Source organism: Lucilia cuprina, chromosome 3, assembly GCF_022045245.1.
Source record: "Lucilia cuprina isolate Lc7/37 chromosome 3, ASM2204524v1, whole genome shotgun sequence".
Classification (NCBI taxonomy): domain Eukaryota; kingdom Metazoa; phylum Arthropoda; class Insecta; order Diptera; family Calliphoridae; genus Lucilia; species Lucilia cuprina.
Genome location: NC_060951.1, coordinates 59711943 through 59730608, shown reverse-complemented (window position 1 = coordinate 59730608; position 18666 = coordinate 59711943). Strand labels below are relative to the sequence as shown.

The 18666-nt window shown below is 29.4% G+C and overlaps 5 protein-coding genes across 6 annotated transcripts; 1 reads left to right on the top strand and 4 right to left on the bottom strand.

The window, feature by feature from the left end:
• Window positions 1-429: 429 nt before the first annotated feature.
• On the bottom strand, window positions 430-2302 carry LOC111680524 (zinc finger protein 33B-like). Of its 2 annotated transcripts, XM_046947412.1 has the most exons (6): window positions 2094-2302; window positions 1399-2010; window positions 977-1323; window positions 776-912; window positions 694-706; window positions 430-605 (listed from the first exon to the last, which is right to left on the bottom strand). In XM_046947412.1, the coding sequence occupies exons 1-6, from the start codon at window positions 2236-2238 to the stop codon at window positions 468-470; spliced, it is 1392 nt and encodes a 463-aa protein (XP_046803368.1). In that variant the 5' UTR covers window positions 2239-2302; the 3' UTR covers window positions 430-467. The 2 variants fall into 2 exon arrangements, with proteins under 2 accessions (XP_046803368.1, XP_023297950.2); XM_023442182.2 differs by having other exon boundaries at window positions 430-706; window positions 2094-2301.
• Window positions 2303-3277: 975 nt separating this feature from the next.
• On the bottom strand, window positions 3278-6327 carry LOC111680527 (zinc finger protein 701-like). The gene is made up of 5 exons (XM_046946293.1): window positions 6115-6327; window positions 5373-6041; window positions 4187-4533; window positions 3993-4129; window positions 3278-3915 (listed from the first exon to the last, which is right to left on the bottom strand). The coding sequence occupies exons 1-5, from the start codon at window positions 6257-6259 to the stop codon at window positions 3780-3782; spliced, it is 1434 nt and encodes a 477-aa protein (XP_046802249.1). The 5' UTR covers window positions 6260-6327; the 3' UTR covers window positions 3278-3779.
• Window positions 6328-7827: 1500 nt separating this feature from the next.
• LOC111680514 (zinc finger protein 334-like) lies at window positions 7828-9498 on the bottom strand. The gene is made up of 5 exons (XM_046947393.1): window positions 9283-9498; window positions 8684-9226; window positions 8253-8611; window positions 8054-8190; window positions 7828-7992 (listed from the first exon to the last, which is right to left on the bottom strand). Exons 1-5 carry the CDS (start codon window positions 9416-9418, stop codon window positions 7845-7847), a joined length of 1323 nt encoding a protein of 440 aa, XP_046803349.1. The 5' UTR covers window positions 9419-9498; the 3' UTR covers window positions 7828-7844.
• A 1234-nt stretch (window positions 9499-10732) lies between these two features.
• On the bottom strand, window positions 10733-12350 carry LOC111680503 (oocyte zinc finger protein XlCOF6.1-like). The gene is made up of 6 exons (XM_046946309.1): window positions 12332-12350; window positions 12164-12259; window positions 11594-12097; window positions 11176-11534; window positions 10971-11107; window positions 10733-10903 (listed from the first exon to the last, which is right to left on the bottom strand). Exons 3-6 carry the CDS (start codon window positions 12081-12083, stop codon window positions 10759-10761), a joined length of 1131 nt encoding a protein of 376 aa, XP_046802265.1. The 5' UTR covers window positions 12084-12097; window positions 12164-12259; window positions 12332-12350; the 3' UTR covers window positions 10733-10758.
• Window positions 12351-13986: 1636 nt separating this feature from the next.
• Window positions 13987-16163, top strand: LOC111680513 (ubiquitin-conjugating enzyme E2 S). Its single transcript, XM_023442172.2, has 2 exons — window positions 13987-14348; window positions 14930-16163. Exons 1-2 carry the CDS (start codon window positions 14340-14342, stop codon window positions 15527-15529), a joined length of 609 nt encoding a protein of 202 aa, XP_023297940.1. The 5' UTR covers window positions 13987-14339; the 3' UTR covers window positions 15530-16163.
• Window positions 16164-18666: the final 2503 nt, after the last annotated feature.

The following is an 18666-nucleotide window of genomic DNA, read 5'->3' as shown; positions in this document are numbered from 1 at the left end:
CAACTTTATTCGACTTTTATTTACAAAGTCGACTTTTCTCACAGACGATAGTCAAGTTTCGACTTTTTTCGACAAAAAGTCTATTGTTCGATTATTCAAAATACTATTTATAGAACCCCACTGTGTACCAGGGATGGAAAATGATATTTTTTATAATATTAAAAAATTTCAAAACAAACTTTTTTGGTTAAAAATTAATTAAAAATTATAAGTTTTAATTAGATCTTAAAATTTTATTTTACAAGTTGTTATTTACAACAAACATGGCAAATACATATGTACATTATATATATTTATGTGCTTTGATATATAAGAAATGTGAACTGTCGAACATTTTGATACAAACGGCTTTAATTCTGTAGTTATTATTACTATAAATTTGTGTTCTGAATTCTTCAGATTAGGAATAATTTTGCCAATAATTTTAATTTACCTTCAAAATCATTATTTTTTTATTAAACTATCTATCATATTATTTTATAAATAAAACGAAATATTTGTATGTTTAACAAAGTAATCTTTAAATAGTAAGTTAAACAGTAACAGTAGAAAATTTTGATTTTTTTCATATTATTTATCATCAGGTTGTATATCAGCCGTTTGCTCTAAAAATAAATGTGATAAACGATTTTTATTATAAGTTATAATAAATTTATCATATTCTTCATTCGATTTTTTATGGATTTGTCTTACATGTTGTGTACAGCTAAAAAAAAGAGAAAAATATAACAATAATTATTGAACCAAACAGCAAGAGAGTTTATAGTAAACATACCAATCTCTTCGGAAAAATTCCTTATCACATATAGTGCACTTCATTAAAGGTTCATTTAAGTGAGCGGCTGTATGAGATTTAAAACTGGTGCTTAGAATGTTTTTATCACAATACTTGCAGCGCACCCAGTATCTGGACTAAAAGTAAAAAATTTATAAATATTTAAACAAAATCTTAAGAGTGTATACTTTAATAACATACCCTCTTTTTACCATTTGAATTTATCGATACCGCTGAATGCGAATTCATGTGTATTTCCAAGTCGACTTTGCGGAAAAATTCTTTTGAACACAAAGTGCAGGGTATCATTTGTCCCAAATGTATACGTCTGTGGACATTGAGTCCACCCTTCTCAAAAAAGGCTTTACCGCAAAATTCACACTTATGTCTCTTTATTCGATTTTCATTGTGAATTCGCATATGAGATTTGAGATAATTTTTGTCGAAAAATTTAACGCCACATTCAGGACAAGAAACCTTACGTTCACGATTTACGGCATGTGTTCTTTCATGTTTTTGCAATGTATATTTGTTGTTTAAAATCTTAGCTGCAACACAGGCATATGTGAAAATTTAAAATTGAAAAAATCAAATTTAAAATTGAAAAAATCAAATAAACTTACAGCATATAGAACACATACTCGGCGTATCATATTTATTTTTCATTTTTAGATTTTGATCATCAAATGCATCAGTTTCAGAAGTTACTTTTTTAAAACGACCTTTTCTTGGAGATTTTTGACATTTTTTCACTGTTTTGCTTTTGCACTGGTTACCAGAGGTATTATTTTTTCCTTTAGTTATGGCACACGCTCCTTGCGTGGATATTGGCTCCTCGCATTCTGAATACTCTGTTTTTAAAGCTAAATCAATATCACATTCCACATTATTTTCAGTGTCAAAAGATCTTTGGATTTCTACAGGAGAATAATTGTATGTCATATCATTATCATCGGAATGTTCACTATGAAAATAATCAACGGATTCTGTATCGATTTTTTCTACTAGAACTGTTTCAAAATTAGTCGAATCACAATTTACATCTTTTTCTGCAATATCTGTTATATCCTCAATGAACACAGGGTCATCTTGGCTATAAATATCCACTTCATTATGAATGCTATTTACATCCAGCAGGAAGTTATAGGAATCTAGAGCTTTTAAAATTAAATTGTGTATATATTTTAAGCCATTTGAACATTTTTGGCATAACATACAGGAAAAAGGATCAGTTTCTAAAAAAGAAAAAAAAAACAATTATTTTCTCTCATCGAAAACAGAATCACATGTGGGTGGTGCAATTTATCTGCATACTAACCAATGCATTCCAATTGTGTATATTTGTAGTAACAATCTTTGTATGTTATATCGCCATGTTCAGTCAATGTATTATTCCAATCTAAAGCTATATTTTCATCCAAACAAATGCGACAAACTGTATCTTTAAATTCCGAAGAATTCATCTTTGGTTTAAGAATAAACAATACAATTCTGTTTGACTCTTTTTTTTATTATCGTAAACAATTAATTCATAGTGAATTGATATCATTTGAATTGCTTGACCACGTTTACACGGTACTGTCAATATCAAGGCGAATTCATATAAGGTGGTGTAAATCAACCAGTGTACACTTAATAATTAATTAAGTGTACACTGAAATCAACCATTTGATAATTTTTTTCTTAATTCGCCTGGGTTTCCTAGCTGTCAAAGTTTGTTATTGTTTACATTTTTATATTTAAAAATGTCCGTTAAACAGAGAAAAACTTCGTTAATATTTTTAATTATTTATGTAAAAAATCTAAAAATACCAAGCATCTCGTAAAAAATTATCATTTTATTTAAATAATGGCATAATTGGTATGTATACAAATATTTTAGTTAAGAAAAATATTTTTTCTATTAAATGTTAACATATTACACAATATTGTTTTATATTTTGTATTAAAATTGTGTAGATATCGTGATTAATTAAAAAAATCTCTTCCGGAACACTTAATATTAAGAAACGCATATGAAGTATTTATCCGGCTGGCGGTAACTGACTTCTACGTTATGGCTTAATTTTGAAATCTATTAAATGTTAACAAATTAAACAATATTGTTTTATATATATACTATGTAGATAAAGAGATTAACTAAAATAGTCTGTTCCGGAACGCTTTATATAACATTATGGCCAAATATTGAAAATTACTCCGCCGGAGTAGAATTATCCATTCGCAACAAATATTCATTCATTTGTAATATAATATTTTCATGAATATGTACTTTTTTATGTTTATTTTTCACCAAAAATTAAGTTTTACTTAACTTAAGACACTTACTTAAATTTAGCAAATTAAGCTGCCGGAATAGAATTTTTCGATGGAAACAAACATTATTCAATTCAGATTATACTTTCGTCACAAATTTTAATATCTTTATCTTTTTTTTTAAAATAATATAAACATTTTACAAAAATTTTTCATCTAATGAATTGACATTTACGAAAACCAAAAGCAAAAACAAAATACATAGGAAATGTTGTTGTTGCAGAACTGCCACCACCTTATCTGAATTCGCCTTGGTCAATATTATTTTTAAGTCAAATTCAAGGCGAATTTACAAAGGTGATGACAGTATTCACTGCCAATTGAAAAAATCAAAAATTTATTTATATTGCAGCTGCCGCCGACCGGCTAAATAACTCATTTTATTTATAAAATATAAAAAAAAACGTAATATATTTTAGTTAAATGTTATATTTTATAAAAAATAAAAAAATCTAGAAATTTAAAAACCTTAGTAGTACATATTTTTACAACTTTAATATATAAAACTGATTTTAAATTAATGTATAAAAACACTTTGTTTCTTAAAATTTTAAAAAATAGAAAGAAAATTAATAAAATCGTTTTTTTTCAATTCCTTAATATTGTTTACATAATAATTGCATTTATATTCCCAAATGATATTAGTCTTACTCGCTTATTAAATTGTAAGTTTGTATATTTTTATATACTACTCATCACTAAATTGTATATCAGCTTTTTGCTCTAGAAACAAATGTGATATACGATTCTTTTTGTATTGCACAATAAAATCATTGTATTCTTCATTCGTTTTTTGATGAACTTTTTTAACATGCAAGACACAACTAAAAGCGAAAACAAATTATTTATAATACATATAAGCGCAACATTAACTAAGAATTGCAAAATAAAATGTACATACCTTCCCCGTCTGAAAAACTCTTTATTACAAATGGAACATTTCATTAAAGGTTCATTTAAATGAGCAGCTGTGTGCGATTTAAAACTTGTACTTAGTATGGATTTGTCACAATGTTGACAGCGTACAAAATATCTTGACTACAATAAGAATTGAATTAAACTTTTTAACAAAATTAAATTTACAAATTCACTTACTCTCTTTTTCGTATCAGTATTTATTGTTGTGGCCGAATGTGAACCCATATGACGATCTAAATCAATTTGACGAAAATATTGTTTGGAACATAAAGTACACGGTATCATTTGACCTAAATGAATGCGGCGGTGTATATTGAGCCCACCCTTATCATAGAAGGCTTTATTGCAAAATTCACACTTATGCTTCTTCTCCCGATTTTCTTTATGTATACGCTTATGAGAATAGAGATTACGTTTGTCATAGAATTTCAAACCACAAACTTTACAAGTCTCTTTTCGTTCTCGGTTTTCCATGTGGGTTTTTTCGTGCATTTGTACTGCATACTTGTTGTGCAAGATTTTTGCTAAAGAATATTTAAATAAATTAAATTTAATTCACGAAATTTAAAAACAAAAATGGTACCTAATCATATTTCGTTAAAATATAATTAAAACAAGTATGAATGTTTAGTCGGGCGTAGCCGACCATATGATACCCTACACCAGTCAGTATGTATGTATGTTAAAAATGGGGATTATTTTAAAAAATAAAGCATTTGGTTTGTGTTTTTAACTTTATTTCGGAATATTTTTACTTTTTTTTTGCAAAAAAAGAGATTTTTTTAAAAGGGCTTAAAGGGGTGTTTGTAGTGAATTTTGACCTTTAAGTCATTTTCTGAAGGGGAGTTTGTATGGGGGATAGGGTCAAATGAAGCCCTATCATTACAAAAATCGGTAGTGTCATTTAAAGTTCTATAAAACTAAGTTTTGTCGACTTTTGTTAACATAATAGATCATCTAGATTAATTATAAGCCAAAAGGCCCTATTTGGGGGGTACGGTTGTATGGGGGCTAGTCGAAATAATGGACCGATTTTAACCATTTTCAATAAGCTTCGTCCTTGGGCCAAAAGAAGCGTGTGTGCCAAATTTCATCCAATTATCTTGAAAATTGCGGCCTGTACCTTGCGCACAAGGTTTACTTGGACAGCCAGCCAGACGGACGGACGGACATAGCTTAATCGGCTCAGAAAATGATTGTAAGCCGATTGGTATACATTAAGGTGGCTATAGGACGAATATTTTTGAATGTTACAAACATCAGCACAAACCCAATATACCCTCCCCACTAAATTGGTGTAGGGTATACAAATTTCGAATTAATACAAAAGTAACGGTAACTTAACAAAATTAAATTTACTCACAACAAATTGAGCACATTCTTGGCTTTTTAATTTCCTTATACTTTTTTTTGACTTTGACATCTATTTGTGATTCTTCATTTTTGACTTGATCACATATATTCTCACTTCTAGCTTCCTCATTCTTCAGACCACAAGTATTTTCTATATCCTCTAAACTTTTCGATTTCTTTGTATTATTCTCCTTAACTTCTACTTGTTTTTTTGTTTTTCTTTTAGCAAACGTTTTATTACGAGTTTTTACTTGTTGTAAGTCCTGCAAATTATCATTAGAATTATCCGCTATTTTATCTTTTTCCATAGGTTCATCTGACATTTTGTTACATTTTTCATGATTGTGCTTTAAAGATATACAACGTTTAGATCGCCTACCAACTTTAGTTTTTGTCGGTTTAACCTTAAACTCTTCATCTGAGTTGTCATACACAAAATGATCTTCTATTACAGGTTCTACTTCTAATTTATGCACCAGTACTGTTTCAAATTCTGTTGGTGTATATTTTATATCAGTTTCAATATTTGTGCAACTATTATTGACAATTTGTGTGTTGATGTTTGCTGCAGATTCTTGAAAATATTTATACGATTCTAATGCTTTTAAAATTAGAGCATGGAAATTTTGTAAACCATTTGCACATGTTTGACATAACATGGGTGAAAAGCTGTCGGAGGCTGAATAAACCGAGATTTGAAGCATTTAATAAAATTTATTTTAAATATATACAATTTGGAAGACAATACAAACCAAGCCATTCCAATTGTGTATATTTATAATAGCAATCTTTGTATGTTATATCGCTATAATCATTTATACTATCGTTCCAATCTAATACTACCGACTCATCTAAACAAATTCGACATATAACTTTCTTAAATTCCTGGGAATTCATTATTTTGTTGTTAAAATTAAAATGAAAATAAATTTATAACTTTTTGTTGTTGCTTAGAAAAGTAAACAAAAAATTCACAGGAAATTGTTAGCACAAGAGCAATAACAGGAATGGCCTATCAATGGCACAAATGAAGAAAAATACATATATAATATGAGAAAACATTTAATTTTATTTCTAATCTGATTTTTAGTCCATTAATAATTTTTTTCTTTTGGTTAAAAAAAACTAACACAATGTTTCATAAAAATATAAATAGATAATTCAAAACAAAAAGATAACAAAAAAGTTTCAATAAAAGTTTAAATATTAATATGAAGACAATTTTCTAAATACAATTTTCTAAGGGCATATTTTCTCAAATAGAATTGTACAATTTAACCAAAAAATTATTTATTAAAATTTTGCTATGTAGATCGAAAACTCAAATATGTATACGATAATTCGTATGGTATTTCTGTTATTTCATTTTTATACCCTACACCACTATAGTGGGGAGGGTATTATACGTTTGTGCTGATGTTTGTAACATACAAAAATATTGGTTTAATACCCACCTTTAAGTATACGGATCGATTCAGAATCATTTTTTGAGTCGATTAAGACATGTCCGTGTGTCCCTGTAAACCTTTCAAGATAATTTGATGAAGCATGTTTTTTGGCACAGGGACGAAGCCTATTTAAAATGGTTGAAATAGGTCCATTATTTCACCTAGCCCCCATACAACCGAACCTCCCGATTTGAACTTTTTATGCCATAATTACATTAAATATTCTGCCATCTCTTTAAAAATTATCACAAATAAGTTTTATTTAAGTATAAATGACACTGCAGATATTCGTGAGGATCGGCCTATATTTGACCCTAGCCCCCATACAAACCCCCTTCAAAAAATGACTTAAATGTCTAAAATTGACTTGTAACCATTTGTATCGCAATGAAACTCAACAAAACTAACTGTTATTTAGAAGTATATCCTTTTCCCAAATTAACCGAGGATCGGTCCATATTTGAACTATATAAAGCCTCATTTAGAAATTTTAGTTTATTTTTCAATAAATTGCTTAAATATTTTGGAATTGTTAGTAATATTCAACATAAAATTTTCTTTATAAAAAATAAAAATTTTATAAAAAGTAAAAATTTTAAAAATATACTCATGGTGTAGGGTATTATATGGTCGGCCATGCCCGACTATACTTTCCTTCTTGTTTTATTTTAGTTATTTTTATATGATTTAACAAAAAAAAAGATCACAACTCACTAAACTATCAACTTTATGATAGTAATTCAATAAGTTACACCAAGTTACTTAAATAAATTAAAATTTTACGGTCACATCGAACCAAATGTTACATTTTTATAAAAGAAACAATCACCTTTATTCTACATCTTTGCATTTCGTATATGTATGTGTTTTAAATTCAAATGCCGGAACCTTGAACAATATCAAGTTTTTTTTTTTTTTTTTTTGGTATGCCACAAATACAAATTTAAAAAAATAATCTCCACTTAGGCTAAAATATATAAAACAGTGTCCAGTAAATAATCAAATGCAGAATAGGAGTGATTATTATATAGTATTTAATATTTTTCTGTATATACTTTTGTTATTTCTTGCTCTATCATTAAACGTGTAAGTCTTGGTTCAAATTTGGAATCCAATTTTTTTATAAACTTCTCAGAATCACTACCATTAACATCATGACATTGTCTAAGGTGACGTTTAATACTGAAATTAGAAGTGAAAGTGAAATAATAAAATATACTTTTGTGAATAGGAAATTTCATACTGAGTGTCGGGGAAAAATTGCTTATTGCATATTAAACATTCAATTTCATATTGATTTAAATGCTTCGCTTTATGGCGTTTCCAAGAGTTGGTATTGACTTTATCACCACATATATCGCATTCTCTAAAATATTTTACCTAGCAATAAATGTAAAATAAATACATGCAACAAATGTATTTTTTAAAAATATTTGACTTACTCGCACTTTTGGCGTTTCTTCAATATCAGCTTTTAAGGGCATAAGATCATGACTTTTCATGTGGCGATCCAAATCGACTTGACGATAAAATTCTTTAGGACAAATATTACATTTTACCATTTGTCCTAAATGAATGCGTCTGTGAACATTTAGTGCGCCACGAGCAAAAAACGATTTAGGACAAAATTCACATTTGTAATTGCGTTCTCTTTTATCATCGTGTATGGCCATGTGTGCTTTTAAGCCATATTTGCAATACATTTTTATGCCGCATATAGGGCAAACTTCAGTACGTTCTCGATTTTGTTGGTGTGTTTTTTCATGATTAGTTAAATGGGTTCGCGATTTAAAAGTCCATGCTGCAATATAGAAATAGTTGGAACTATATTTGTTCAGTTTATACATATACAACATATTTACTTTCTACTTACAACAGTAGGCACACATTAAAGTTCTTTTCTTTATCCTTTTCTCCACAGTCTTTTTATTAACAGTGGATTTTTTATCAAACTCTGATTCAGATGTTGATTCCGAATTCTGAGTGAGAGAAAAACCATTATCTTGTGACTCCTCGTCAGATAACTTATTTATATCTACATCTTCCGTTAATATCTTTCCTTTTTCATTCTTGTTCGTGTTTAAGTTATCCTCAGTATTTGTGTTAAACGAATTTTGCATATCAATTATTACTACTTGGTCTTTATTGAATTCTAATTGATTGTCCGTTATAATTTGTGATTGTTGATTCTTTAGTTTTAGGTCAGATGTTAAAGCCTTCTCCGAATTAAAAGAATTATTCATATCTTCCGATATTACTTCAACCTTTTCGCTTTGCAATAACACTTCTTCATTAATTACACATTTCTGGCTCTTTAATTTTTTGTCAGATGCCAAGGCTTTCTCCACTAGTATATAGGCATTTCTCAAGCCATTACCACAATCCAAACATAGCATTTGTGTGCGGGAATCTGTATCTAAAATGTATACATATTACTAGTTTAAAACTTTCCACATAACGACTATGTGTTACCTTGTTCCTGAAGTTGCGTGTATTGGTAGAAACATTCTTTGTAGGATGGGCCAGAAAATTCAAAAACAGCTTCGTTCCAATCAAAAAATATATTTGTTGTTAAACAAATCCTACAGGGACCTTCATTAGGATTCATGTTGTTCCGTTCGACTTAAATAAAAAATAGTAATATAATTTCTTGTTTACAATCGGTGAATGTGAATTTCATTCAGTCAGGAATGATATCATGTTAAAAACTACACTGAAAAAAAACATACAGACGTAATTCAAGTCTAAGTTAAGGAACAACTCTCGCGTCATCACGATTTTTTTATGAGGACGATCAGGCTTAGGGTTCTATAAATCGACTTTCGAATAATCGAACAATCGACTTTTTGTCGAAAAGTCGAAGTCGAGTATTTTGTTCCAAAAAAGTCGATAACTCGACTATCGTCTATGAAAAAAGTCGAAAAGTCGACTTTTTAAATAAAAGTCGAAAATAGTCGAAAAGTCGTAAAAAGTCGAATATAGTCGGAAAAAGTCGAAAAAAGTCGGAAAAAGTCGAAAAGTCGGAAAAAGTCGATGACGCTTCACTTACCTCATTGATGTTATGTTAGATTAAACTGGTGGAGACCATATAACACTTTGAATTTATAACTTGTTCGGAGCTCCAAATTTCTATATGAAGTTATAGGTCGATTGGGAGTCACTCACCGAACCAACGTGGAATAATTTGGCAATTTGAGTTTTTTTAATAATCGCGAACAAACTTTAAGAGTCAAAAAAGAATAAATCGTAAAATAATATGAAATATTATTGAATCAAAACTTTCTAATTTTACGAAAATAAGAAAAACTTTAGCCACACCAGTCACATCTGTACAAAATACGCCGCGCAGGGCTGAGCATTCTTCCCCAAATACAACAACATCCATCAAGAACATCATTGCAAATGCCAAGTATATTAAATATACCACAATAACGGTACCCCGGCATGGAAATCTATTACAAGGAGATAAGAGAATAATACTTCGTGATTTTAATGCTCACTCGAGAGTTGGTACTGACAGCTACCAAAAGGACCACACATTTCGCTGCTTCTCGGGTCACGGTAGAGAAGCCAGATAAGCGCACATTCGTAAACTTCAACAACTACAATACGAACTACATATGCATGTAAATATGTCATTTTAATTTTCGATCGTTGTGTAATTGAATGCAGAATAGAGATGAATAAAATATTTAAGTAGCTTAAATGATTCAAAATATTTCTATGTATATCGAAAATTCTATTACATTCGATAATATTCATAAGTTCCGAACGGTCAAAACACAATATGACTGTTAGCGTACTGGTCAGTTTTGCAGCTTTCAGTCAGAACAGAACAACTAAGCACATTAAAATTTTAGTACGGAAACGTCGTATTGTAAAATCTTGCCAAACCCAATCAAGTACGGAAACACACATAATATTTGCATCATAGTTTTAATATTTTATTTATTTTTCTGTATATACTTCCGTTATTTTTTGTTCTATCATTAAACTAGAAAGACGTGGTTCAAATTTATTATCCAATTTTATTAAATACTTGTCACATTCATTACTTTGAATATCGTGACATTGTCGAAGATGACGACTAACCCTAAAATTAAAATGAATTTGTAAATATGTATATAACAATTTAAGGAATATAATACTTATCACCATACTTTGAATGAGGAAAAAATGTTTTGCTGCAAATCAAACATTGTAATGTAGGCTGGTTCAAATGCTTTGCTTTGTGATGTTTCCATTCATTCCTATTGATTTTATTACCACAAATATCACATTTCATAAAATATTTTGTCTGAAAAATATGTCCAAGAACAGTATTATATATTACAAAACCCTTTGTGGTACTTTTTTTTAACATACTCTAACTCTTGGTTCTATGCCAGTGTCTGATGTTAAAGGCGTAACGTCATGACTTTTCATGTGATGATCCAGATCAATTTGACGATAAAATTCTTTAGGACAAAAGTTACATTTTATCATTTGTCCTAAATGTATGCGCCTATGAATATTAAGTCCACCACGCGCAAAAAATGCCTTTGGACAAAATTCACATTTGTATTTGCGTATTCTATTGTCATCGTGAATCTCCATGTGCATTTTTAATGTATATTTGTCATACAATTTTAAGCCGCATATAGTGCAAATCTCCGTACGTTTTCGATCTTGATCGTGAGTTTTCTCATGATTAATCAAATGTGCCCGAGTGTTAAAAATTTTGGCTGTGAAATACAAATTGAAAGTGTAATTTTTCTTACGTACTAAATTATTTTCTACTTACGACAGTGGGAACACAATAATGTCAATTTCTTCTTTTTTTTGACGGCACTCTTGGATTTTTTATTGACCTCCGATTTAGGTGCTGAATCCGAATTCTGTATACTAACATCAAATAATTCTTCATCCGATAACTTATTTACAGTTATAGCTTCCGTTAAAATATATTCATTTTCATTCTTGATTGTATTAAGAGTATCCTCAATATTTGGGTTCAGTGAATCTTGAATATCAGGTACTATTTCTTCTTCTTTTTCTTCTTTAAATTGTAACGGATTTTCTGCTATAATTTGTGATTGTTGATCTTTTACACTTAGTTCATGTGCTAACGTTTGCTTCCAATCAACTAGCTTTACTTCCTCCTTTTCAATTTGTAATAGATTATCTGTTTTAATTTCACATTTATAATTTCTTAATTTTAAGTCGGATGCCAATGCTTTCTCCACTAGTATATAAGCATTTCTCAAGCTATTACCACAATCTAAACATAACATTTTCGTGTAAAAATCTACCTCCAAAAGGAATGTTATTCTGTAGCACTTTTAAAATGTATATATAGACATTCTTTCTTTACCTTCTTCCTGAAGATGAGTGTACTGGTAGTAGCATTCTTTGTATGATGGACCAGAAAATTCCAAAACAGCTTCGTTCCAATCAAAAAATACATTTGCTGTTAAACAAATTCGGCAGGAGTTTTCATAAATATTCATTTTATTCAGTGCAATTTTAATTAGGTACAAACCCAATAATATTTGTTTGCTTACAAATTTTAACAATAATAGGACTGTTCGCGTACTTTCCAGTAAAAAAATTCCATTTACTTTATGATAGAGAAATTTTTTATATATTATAATAAAAATGTATACAAAATCGCTAAAAGAAAGTCACTACTTTTTTTAAAAACGTTAAATTGACAATATTTGTTATGATTTTTCACAATAAACAAAATATTCATTAATTTAAAAAGAATCTCCAACCACAAAGTATATTTTAAAAGTACGCGAAGGGAATCTTTTAAAAATTATTAAAAAATATCAAGTACGCGAACAGACATAATACCAGAGTTCTGCGCCGACATTTATTAACGACGGCGGAGGCTTTCAATTGACGTAAATCAACTTACAGTCAACTACGTTTAATTTTCAATGATTTTAAATAATATCGTAATATGAAGATAAAAATGTTGGATTTTGGAATTAAATATTTTAAAAATCGGTATTGTCTACCAGAGTATGAAATTTTTAAAATACTATTACTATTTTTTAAATACTATTTTATGTATTTTACTCGTTAAACATATTATTTTCATGAGATTTATTTATTTCAAACTCACAAGAACTGCTTTTTCTCGTGAGAATTCATACATCAAAAAACGTCAAAACGATAGAGTCCAAATAAAAGCAGCTAGCCGGCTAAAAATATGCATTGATATTTTATATAAATGTATGTATGGGCAATTTCGGTCCTCGATTTCGGCAAGACCCCCAATAAGGTCCCATCAGAAAATGATTTTAACGCTCTTACCTGGCTAAAGGAAACATATGTAGTTGTAATATTTGGCACAAGCAAGCATTATATAATCTTTTTGTAAAAATTTAAAAAGATCGGCATATAATTAACGCTCCATTCCATATAAGGATCACCCAGAAAATAACTTTAACGTTCATAACATAAGCATCTATAGCAATAAAATTCGACACGAATATGTTTTATAGGTCCCCTATTGATTTAAAAAGAGGTAAATGGAATTCAACATGAATAAGTTCAAAATTCTAAGGGAAGTCGTAGAGCGATAAAATTAATCATAAACATTATTTGTATAAACCGTTCTAAAATTTGAAAAGCCACAAGGTCACAGTTAACCCTACCGCCCTCATAAGGTCTCTGTCAGAAAATAAGCATTAATTATTTCTATCTTAACAATAGGAGTACAGCGATGAAATTTAATATAAAAGGGACCTGGTCCTGGTTTCTATATTTTTCCCAATTAAAAAAAAAAGTTTTTAATAGGATTATTGAGTTAATTTTCAAAATATACGCATTAAAATTAAACACCAAACATTTAAATTTTTTGTGTTCGTCGAACGAAAAATACAGAAACGGAGTACGGTATTAATAAAAATCGTTTTACCCTAACCACAGCGATTCTGTTTCGTAATAACAAAAGCATCGATTCTTCTGAGAATATTATGACTTATTTAGCAAGGATGTTATAATACTTTTCAAAGTTTTATGGTGTATTTATGTCTTGAATATATACTCTGACTCTACCAAACAATAGCAGCCGTGTTTATAAAAGCAACCCTGCTCAAAGTCTACAAAATATAAGTTTCGATAACACGATTACTTTTCTTCTTTATTTTTTTGTAATAAACGACAACAAATAGTTATCGAAAGTTATTGTGTATTTATTTCTATATAAAAAAGATTTTACCCTTTTTATTTCAATTTTATGTACAAAAGTTTAAGTTTAAAACAATAGACATAATAATAAAATTCTAATAAAATAATTGCTGTTTGGAAAACTAAGAAAAAATTGTTGGGAAAACGTTTCACAACAATAGCAAAGAGGGAAAATCCATTAAAATAAAAAGCCAGCTGCAACAGCAGACATTTTTTCACAGAGGCAAAAACTCTACAGTAAAAAGGACAACAAATACGGAAGAAAACAAATCAGAATAAATTGGGAGGGAAATACCATAGAATTGAAAAATCCTTTAACAAAAAAAATAACAAATTTAGCTAAAAAGATGAGTTCGGTAAGTTGGTTTATGTCATTATAGTGATTACATATTTCTTGTTTATCCAAAAAAGTAAAATGCCTACATTTATACCCATTGTAGGTTTCTTTCTTTTTTTGTTTGTGGTCTGGGGTATTGAGGTTTCTTAATAGAAATCGAACAAGAATATTATAACCTAACCTTACATTGTTTATTCCAGAAAGTATTAAGTTGAATTTGCCAAGTAAATTGCAATAATGGTGAAGCTGGAATTTTTCTAGATCTTTCTGCGGAAACTTTTCCTTAAGCAGATTAAGAATTTTGAATGTTTTGTATAGTTTTATACCTGATAGAATTCAGAATCAATTTTGCAATCAATACATAAAACTATACTTGGCCCAAGTCCCTTATAATGCATTTCTATGAAAACATTATTTAGACATTATAATTTTTTAAGCATTTTTTAAATATGGTCTCATAATTAATCACATTTTTGCTTTAATAACAATGAAATAAAAATTATAAAAAAATTGTATTTATAAGGAATAAATAAAAGACGAAAGTAGAGTTAAATACATTTATTTTAATCTAATATTTATGAAATTCTAAATACTTTACAGATCTCCAATGTAGAAAACCTCTCGCCTCAAACAATAAGACAAGTGATGAAGGAAATGCAAAGCATGGTAGAAAATCCCCTGGAGGGTATTAAAATACAAATTAACGATGCTGACGTCACCGATATACAGGCTCTTATCGAAGGTCCAGCTGGCACCCCCTATGCTGGCGGTATGTTTCGTGTAAAACTTACGTTAGGTAAAGATTTCCCTCAAGCACCTCCGAAAGCCTTTTTCATAACGAAAATATTTCATCCCAATGTGGCCCCCAACGGTGAGATCTGTGTTAATACCTTAAAAAAGGATTGGAAACCGGATTTGGGTATTAAACATATACTACTCACCATTAAATGTCTACTTATTGTACCCAATGCTGAGTCAGCTCTAAATGAAGAAGCCGGCAAAATGTTGCTGGAACGTTATGATGATTATTCGCAGCGCGCTAAAATGATGACAGAAATACATGCTTTAGCCGCTAAATCTACAGATTCCAAAGATGATGACGGTCCTAGTTCGAAAAAACATGCCGTCGATAAGAAATTACAGGATAAGAAAAAAGAAAAACTTATTAAGGAAAAAAAGCGTATGCTTAAGCGATTATGAGTGATATTTCCAGCATTAAACAACGAAATAAGAAAATAATTACGAAAAACATCTCTTCACGACATTTTGCAACAAAATAAAGAGCGCGCTGACTTACAAGGAAAACCTAACGCGTTGTGTTACCAACATTTATTTATAATTTAATACTTTACTGCTGCACCATATACTACATCATCTATTTACAACACTCCAGAACAGCATATACATATGTATCAACCAAACATTATTTAACATCATATTCATCATCATCATCCACAACTGTATTAGTTTAATTTGTATGTGTACATCGTCTGTTAAAGAAAACTTCTCTCTCAGCATTTTAAGTTAAAACAAGAATCTAACAAGAATTCCCTTTTATTTTGTATGTTGTTGTTTTATTTGCTTTGATTGCTATTTTTTAGTTTTTCTTCTATAAGCAATTATCCGGTAAATTTTGATTCTGCTTATATTTTAGTTTTTTATTTCGTTTTATTTTCTTTTTACTATAAAATTAACAAAACACAACATCTTAATTACATTATAGTATATTTAATGAGTACATAAACTTTAAATGTTTCCCCCTATTTCTTCTCTATTCATGTTAAAAATCTTATGTTTTACTCTTAAATAAATTTAATTTAAAATTAACAAAAAATATCTATATTTTATTTTTCATTTTAGTTATTAATGAGATATTATTACAAAGTTTATTTAAAAAAAGATATTTTTGTTTAATCGCAAAGGAATAAAACATAAACTTAAGAATAGTGAAACCTATTTGCATATAATGCTATTATGATACCTTTAAATATGAGAAAATCATACGATAGTTTTTATACCCTACACCACTTTAGTGGGAAGGGTATATTGGGTTCATAGCCACCTTTAAATTTACCAATCCGCCCTGAATCATTTTCTGAGTCGATTTAGCTATATCCGTCCGTCTGTCCTTCCGTCCGTCCATGTAAACCTACAGGTCGCAATTTTGAAAATAATTCAATGAAATTTGGCACGTGATCTCTTATGGTATCGTAGACGAAGCCTATTGAAAATGGTTAACATCGGTCCATTATTTCACCTAGCCCCCATACAACTGAACCCCCGAATAAACCTTGTAATGAATGTCAATGAAATTTGACACATGATCTTCTATGCTATCGTAGACGAAGCCTTTTGAAAATGGTTAACATCGGTCCACTATTTCATACAACTGAACCCGCCGAATAGGGCTTTTAAGTTCATAATTATGATTTTATCTCGTCAAAAAGCTGCAAAACCAAGTTCTATACTAGACTTGATGGTCCTCACGAATTCCGTAATAATAGATCCTCATTTGACCCTAGCCCCTATGAAAAGCTCCCTATCAAAATTTCACTTAAATGTCCACAATTTTAATAAACAATAAATGGCTTAAGTATGTATATCTGAGGCAAGGTACAATTCAACTTAAATGCTTTATTATGGCAACTAAATCATATATTATTTTTGTAAAAAGTGAAGGGTATTATATGGTCGGCCTCGCCCAACTATAATTTCTTACTTGTACGTATTATATTTCGTTGTTAAAAACATGATATATAACGAATTAGTAAAATACTATTTCTCCTCATAAACCACTGTACACTATTAATATCCACTATGTGGGTTGTTCTCTTAACACAAAAATGGTAATAAAAAAATATTCGGCCTTATAATAAATAATAATTTAATTTCCAATTCAATCAATTTAATGATCAATGAGCATAAGCAGCATTGTTTGTAATAATAATGTAGAAAACCTGCGCAGGTGCTGTGCTCTCAAACATGTTAAAAGATTCAATACACTAAATCACCAACATGTCAAATTAAATCTCAATATTTTTTTGCAAAGTGGTTTTCTAAATTTTTCTGAAAATACTTTTTTTTTATTATTTTATCTAGCCATAGAACTTATCTTTGCCGATGTTAATGAAAGCAAGAAATTACCAAGTTCCTAGATACTATGGCGAACAGATTTATAGCTTAAAATTTTATCTAAACAATAAATTTAATGTCTAAATATTTAGTTTATTTCATATTTCCATGCATTTAAACATGTAGAATATTTATGTATATGCATATACATATGTATATATTATGTATCTACATATTTAAAACATTGCATCAAAAAATTAACTGAAAGCTAACGTTTAGTAAGTTAACTTTAAGTTAGTTGAAAAGTAATGCTGAGTCGGACAACTGACTACTGCCTAGGACATCACAATGTTAAAATAGTTAGTTGTTTCAATTGAAAAGTAATCCAAGTGTCAGTCAGTACTAGTTGCGAAATAGTTAGCTTTAAGTTAATTTAAAGTTAACCCAGTTTCCGACAGGGTGTATATTAAAACATTGCTCTAATCTTGTCCCTCAAGCTTATACACAGTTAAAAACCATTCTGTTTATTTTTTAAAACAATTTTTAAATTTAAAGAACTGTAATATTGTCAGAGTTCTATACATCATAATTCTATAGTATGTGTAAGAGTAAATAAATAATAAATATGTACAAGTATTTGAAATTTTGTACGTTGGCGGTTAAGTGCGATTGATTGAAGCAAAATCGTATTGTTGCTGTTGTTATTGTCGTCGTTTTGCTGCTCCTGACTGTTGTTAGATGTAAATATGGCTTTGGCTTTGTATGTCTTAAAATGTGTGTTCGAAGGCGAATAAATGTCAACAACAAACAGCCGAGAGATGATTAGAAATTATAAACAGTGGTTCGTGTTAAAAAAAATTAAAGATCATATAAAAATTTAAATATATTATGGGAGTTTATTTCTTTTTTTCGCTTCCGTTCATGTAAGATACTTCTCCTCTATCATTTAGAAATAACAGATTTCATTCACCCTTAAAAAATTATTAACTCTTATTTACAAAAATCTCATATTTCCAACCTGATGTAAATCGATTTAAATTTTTAATGAATATTACTCATACCACCCGTAACACACATTGTAAACTCAGAAGGAATAGGTCTTCAAAGATCTTCTGTTCTAGTTCTGTTCTATTTCTGTTCTATTTCTGTTCTAGTTGTGTTCTAGTTCTGTTCTAGTTCTGTTCTAGTTCTGTTCTAGTTCTGTTCTAGTCCTGTTCTAGTTCTGTTCTAGTTCTGTTCTAGTTCTGTTCTAGTTCTGTTCTAGT

Bases quoted from the DNA above. Each gene is read 5' to 3' on its own strand.
- LOC111680524 (XM_046947412.1), bottom strand. From the start codon at position 2,238: ATGAATTCTTCGGAATTTAAAGATACAGTTTGTCGCATTTGTTTGGAT. The intron at 1,324-1,398 runs GTAAGTTTATTT...CCTGTGTTGCAG, and splicing joins GAGTATGTGTTCTATATGCT to CTAAGATTTTAAACAACAAA. The intron at 913-976 runs GTATGTTATTAA...TTTTACTTTTAG, and splicing joins ATTCAAATGGTAAAAAGAGG to TCCAGATACTGGGTGCGCTG.
- LOC111680527 (XM_046946293.1), bottom strand. From the start codon at position 6,259: ATGAATTCCCAGGAATTTAAGAAAGTTATATGTCGAATTTGTTTAGAT. The intron at 6,042-6,114 runs GTTTGTATTGTC...CGGTTTATTCAG, and splicing joins TACACAATTGGAATGGCTTG to CCTCCGACAGCTTTTCACCC. The intron at 3,916-3,992 runs GTATGTACATTT...TTTCGCTTTTAG, and splicing joins GAGTTTTTCAGACGGGGAAG to TTGTGTCTTGCATGTTAAAA.
- LOC111680514 (XM_046947393.1), bottom strand. From the start codon at position 9,418: ATGAATCCTAATGAAGGTCCCTGTAGGATTTGTTTAACAACAAATATA. The intron at 9,227-9,282 runs GTAACACATAGT...TATACATTTTAG, and splicing joins CACGCAACTTCAGGAACAAG to ATACAGATTCCCGCACACAA. The intron at 7,993-8,053 runs GTATGAAATTTC...TTCTAATTTCAG, and splicing joins CAATTTTTCCCCGACACTCA to TATTAAACGTCACCTTAGAC.
- LOC111680503 (XM_046946309.1), bottom strand. From the start codon at position 12,083: ATGTTATGTTTAGATTGTGGTAATAGCTTGAGAAATGCTTATATACTA. The intron at 11,535-11,593 runs GTAAGTAGAAAA...TGTATTTCACAG, and splicing joins ATTATTGTGTTCCCACTGTC to CCAAAATTTTTAACACTCGG. The intron at 10,904-10,970 runs GTATGGTGATAA...TTTTAATTTTAG, and splicing joins ACATTTTTTCCTCATTCAAA to GGTTAGTCGTCATCTTCGAC.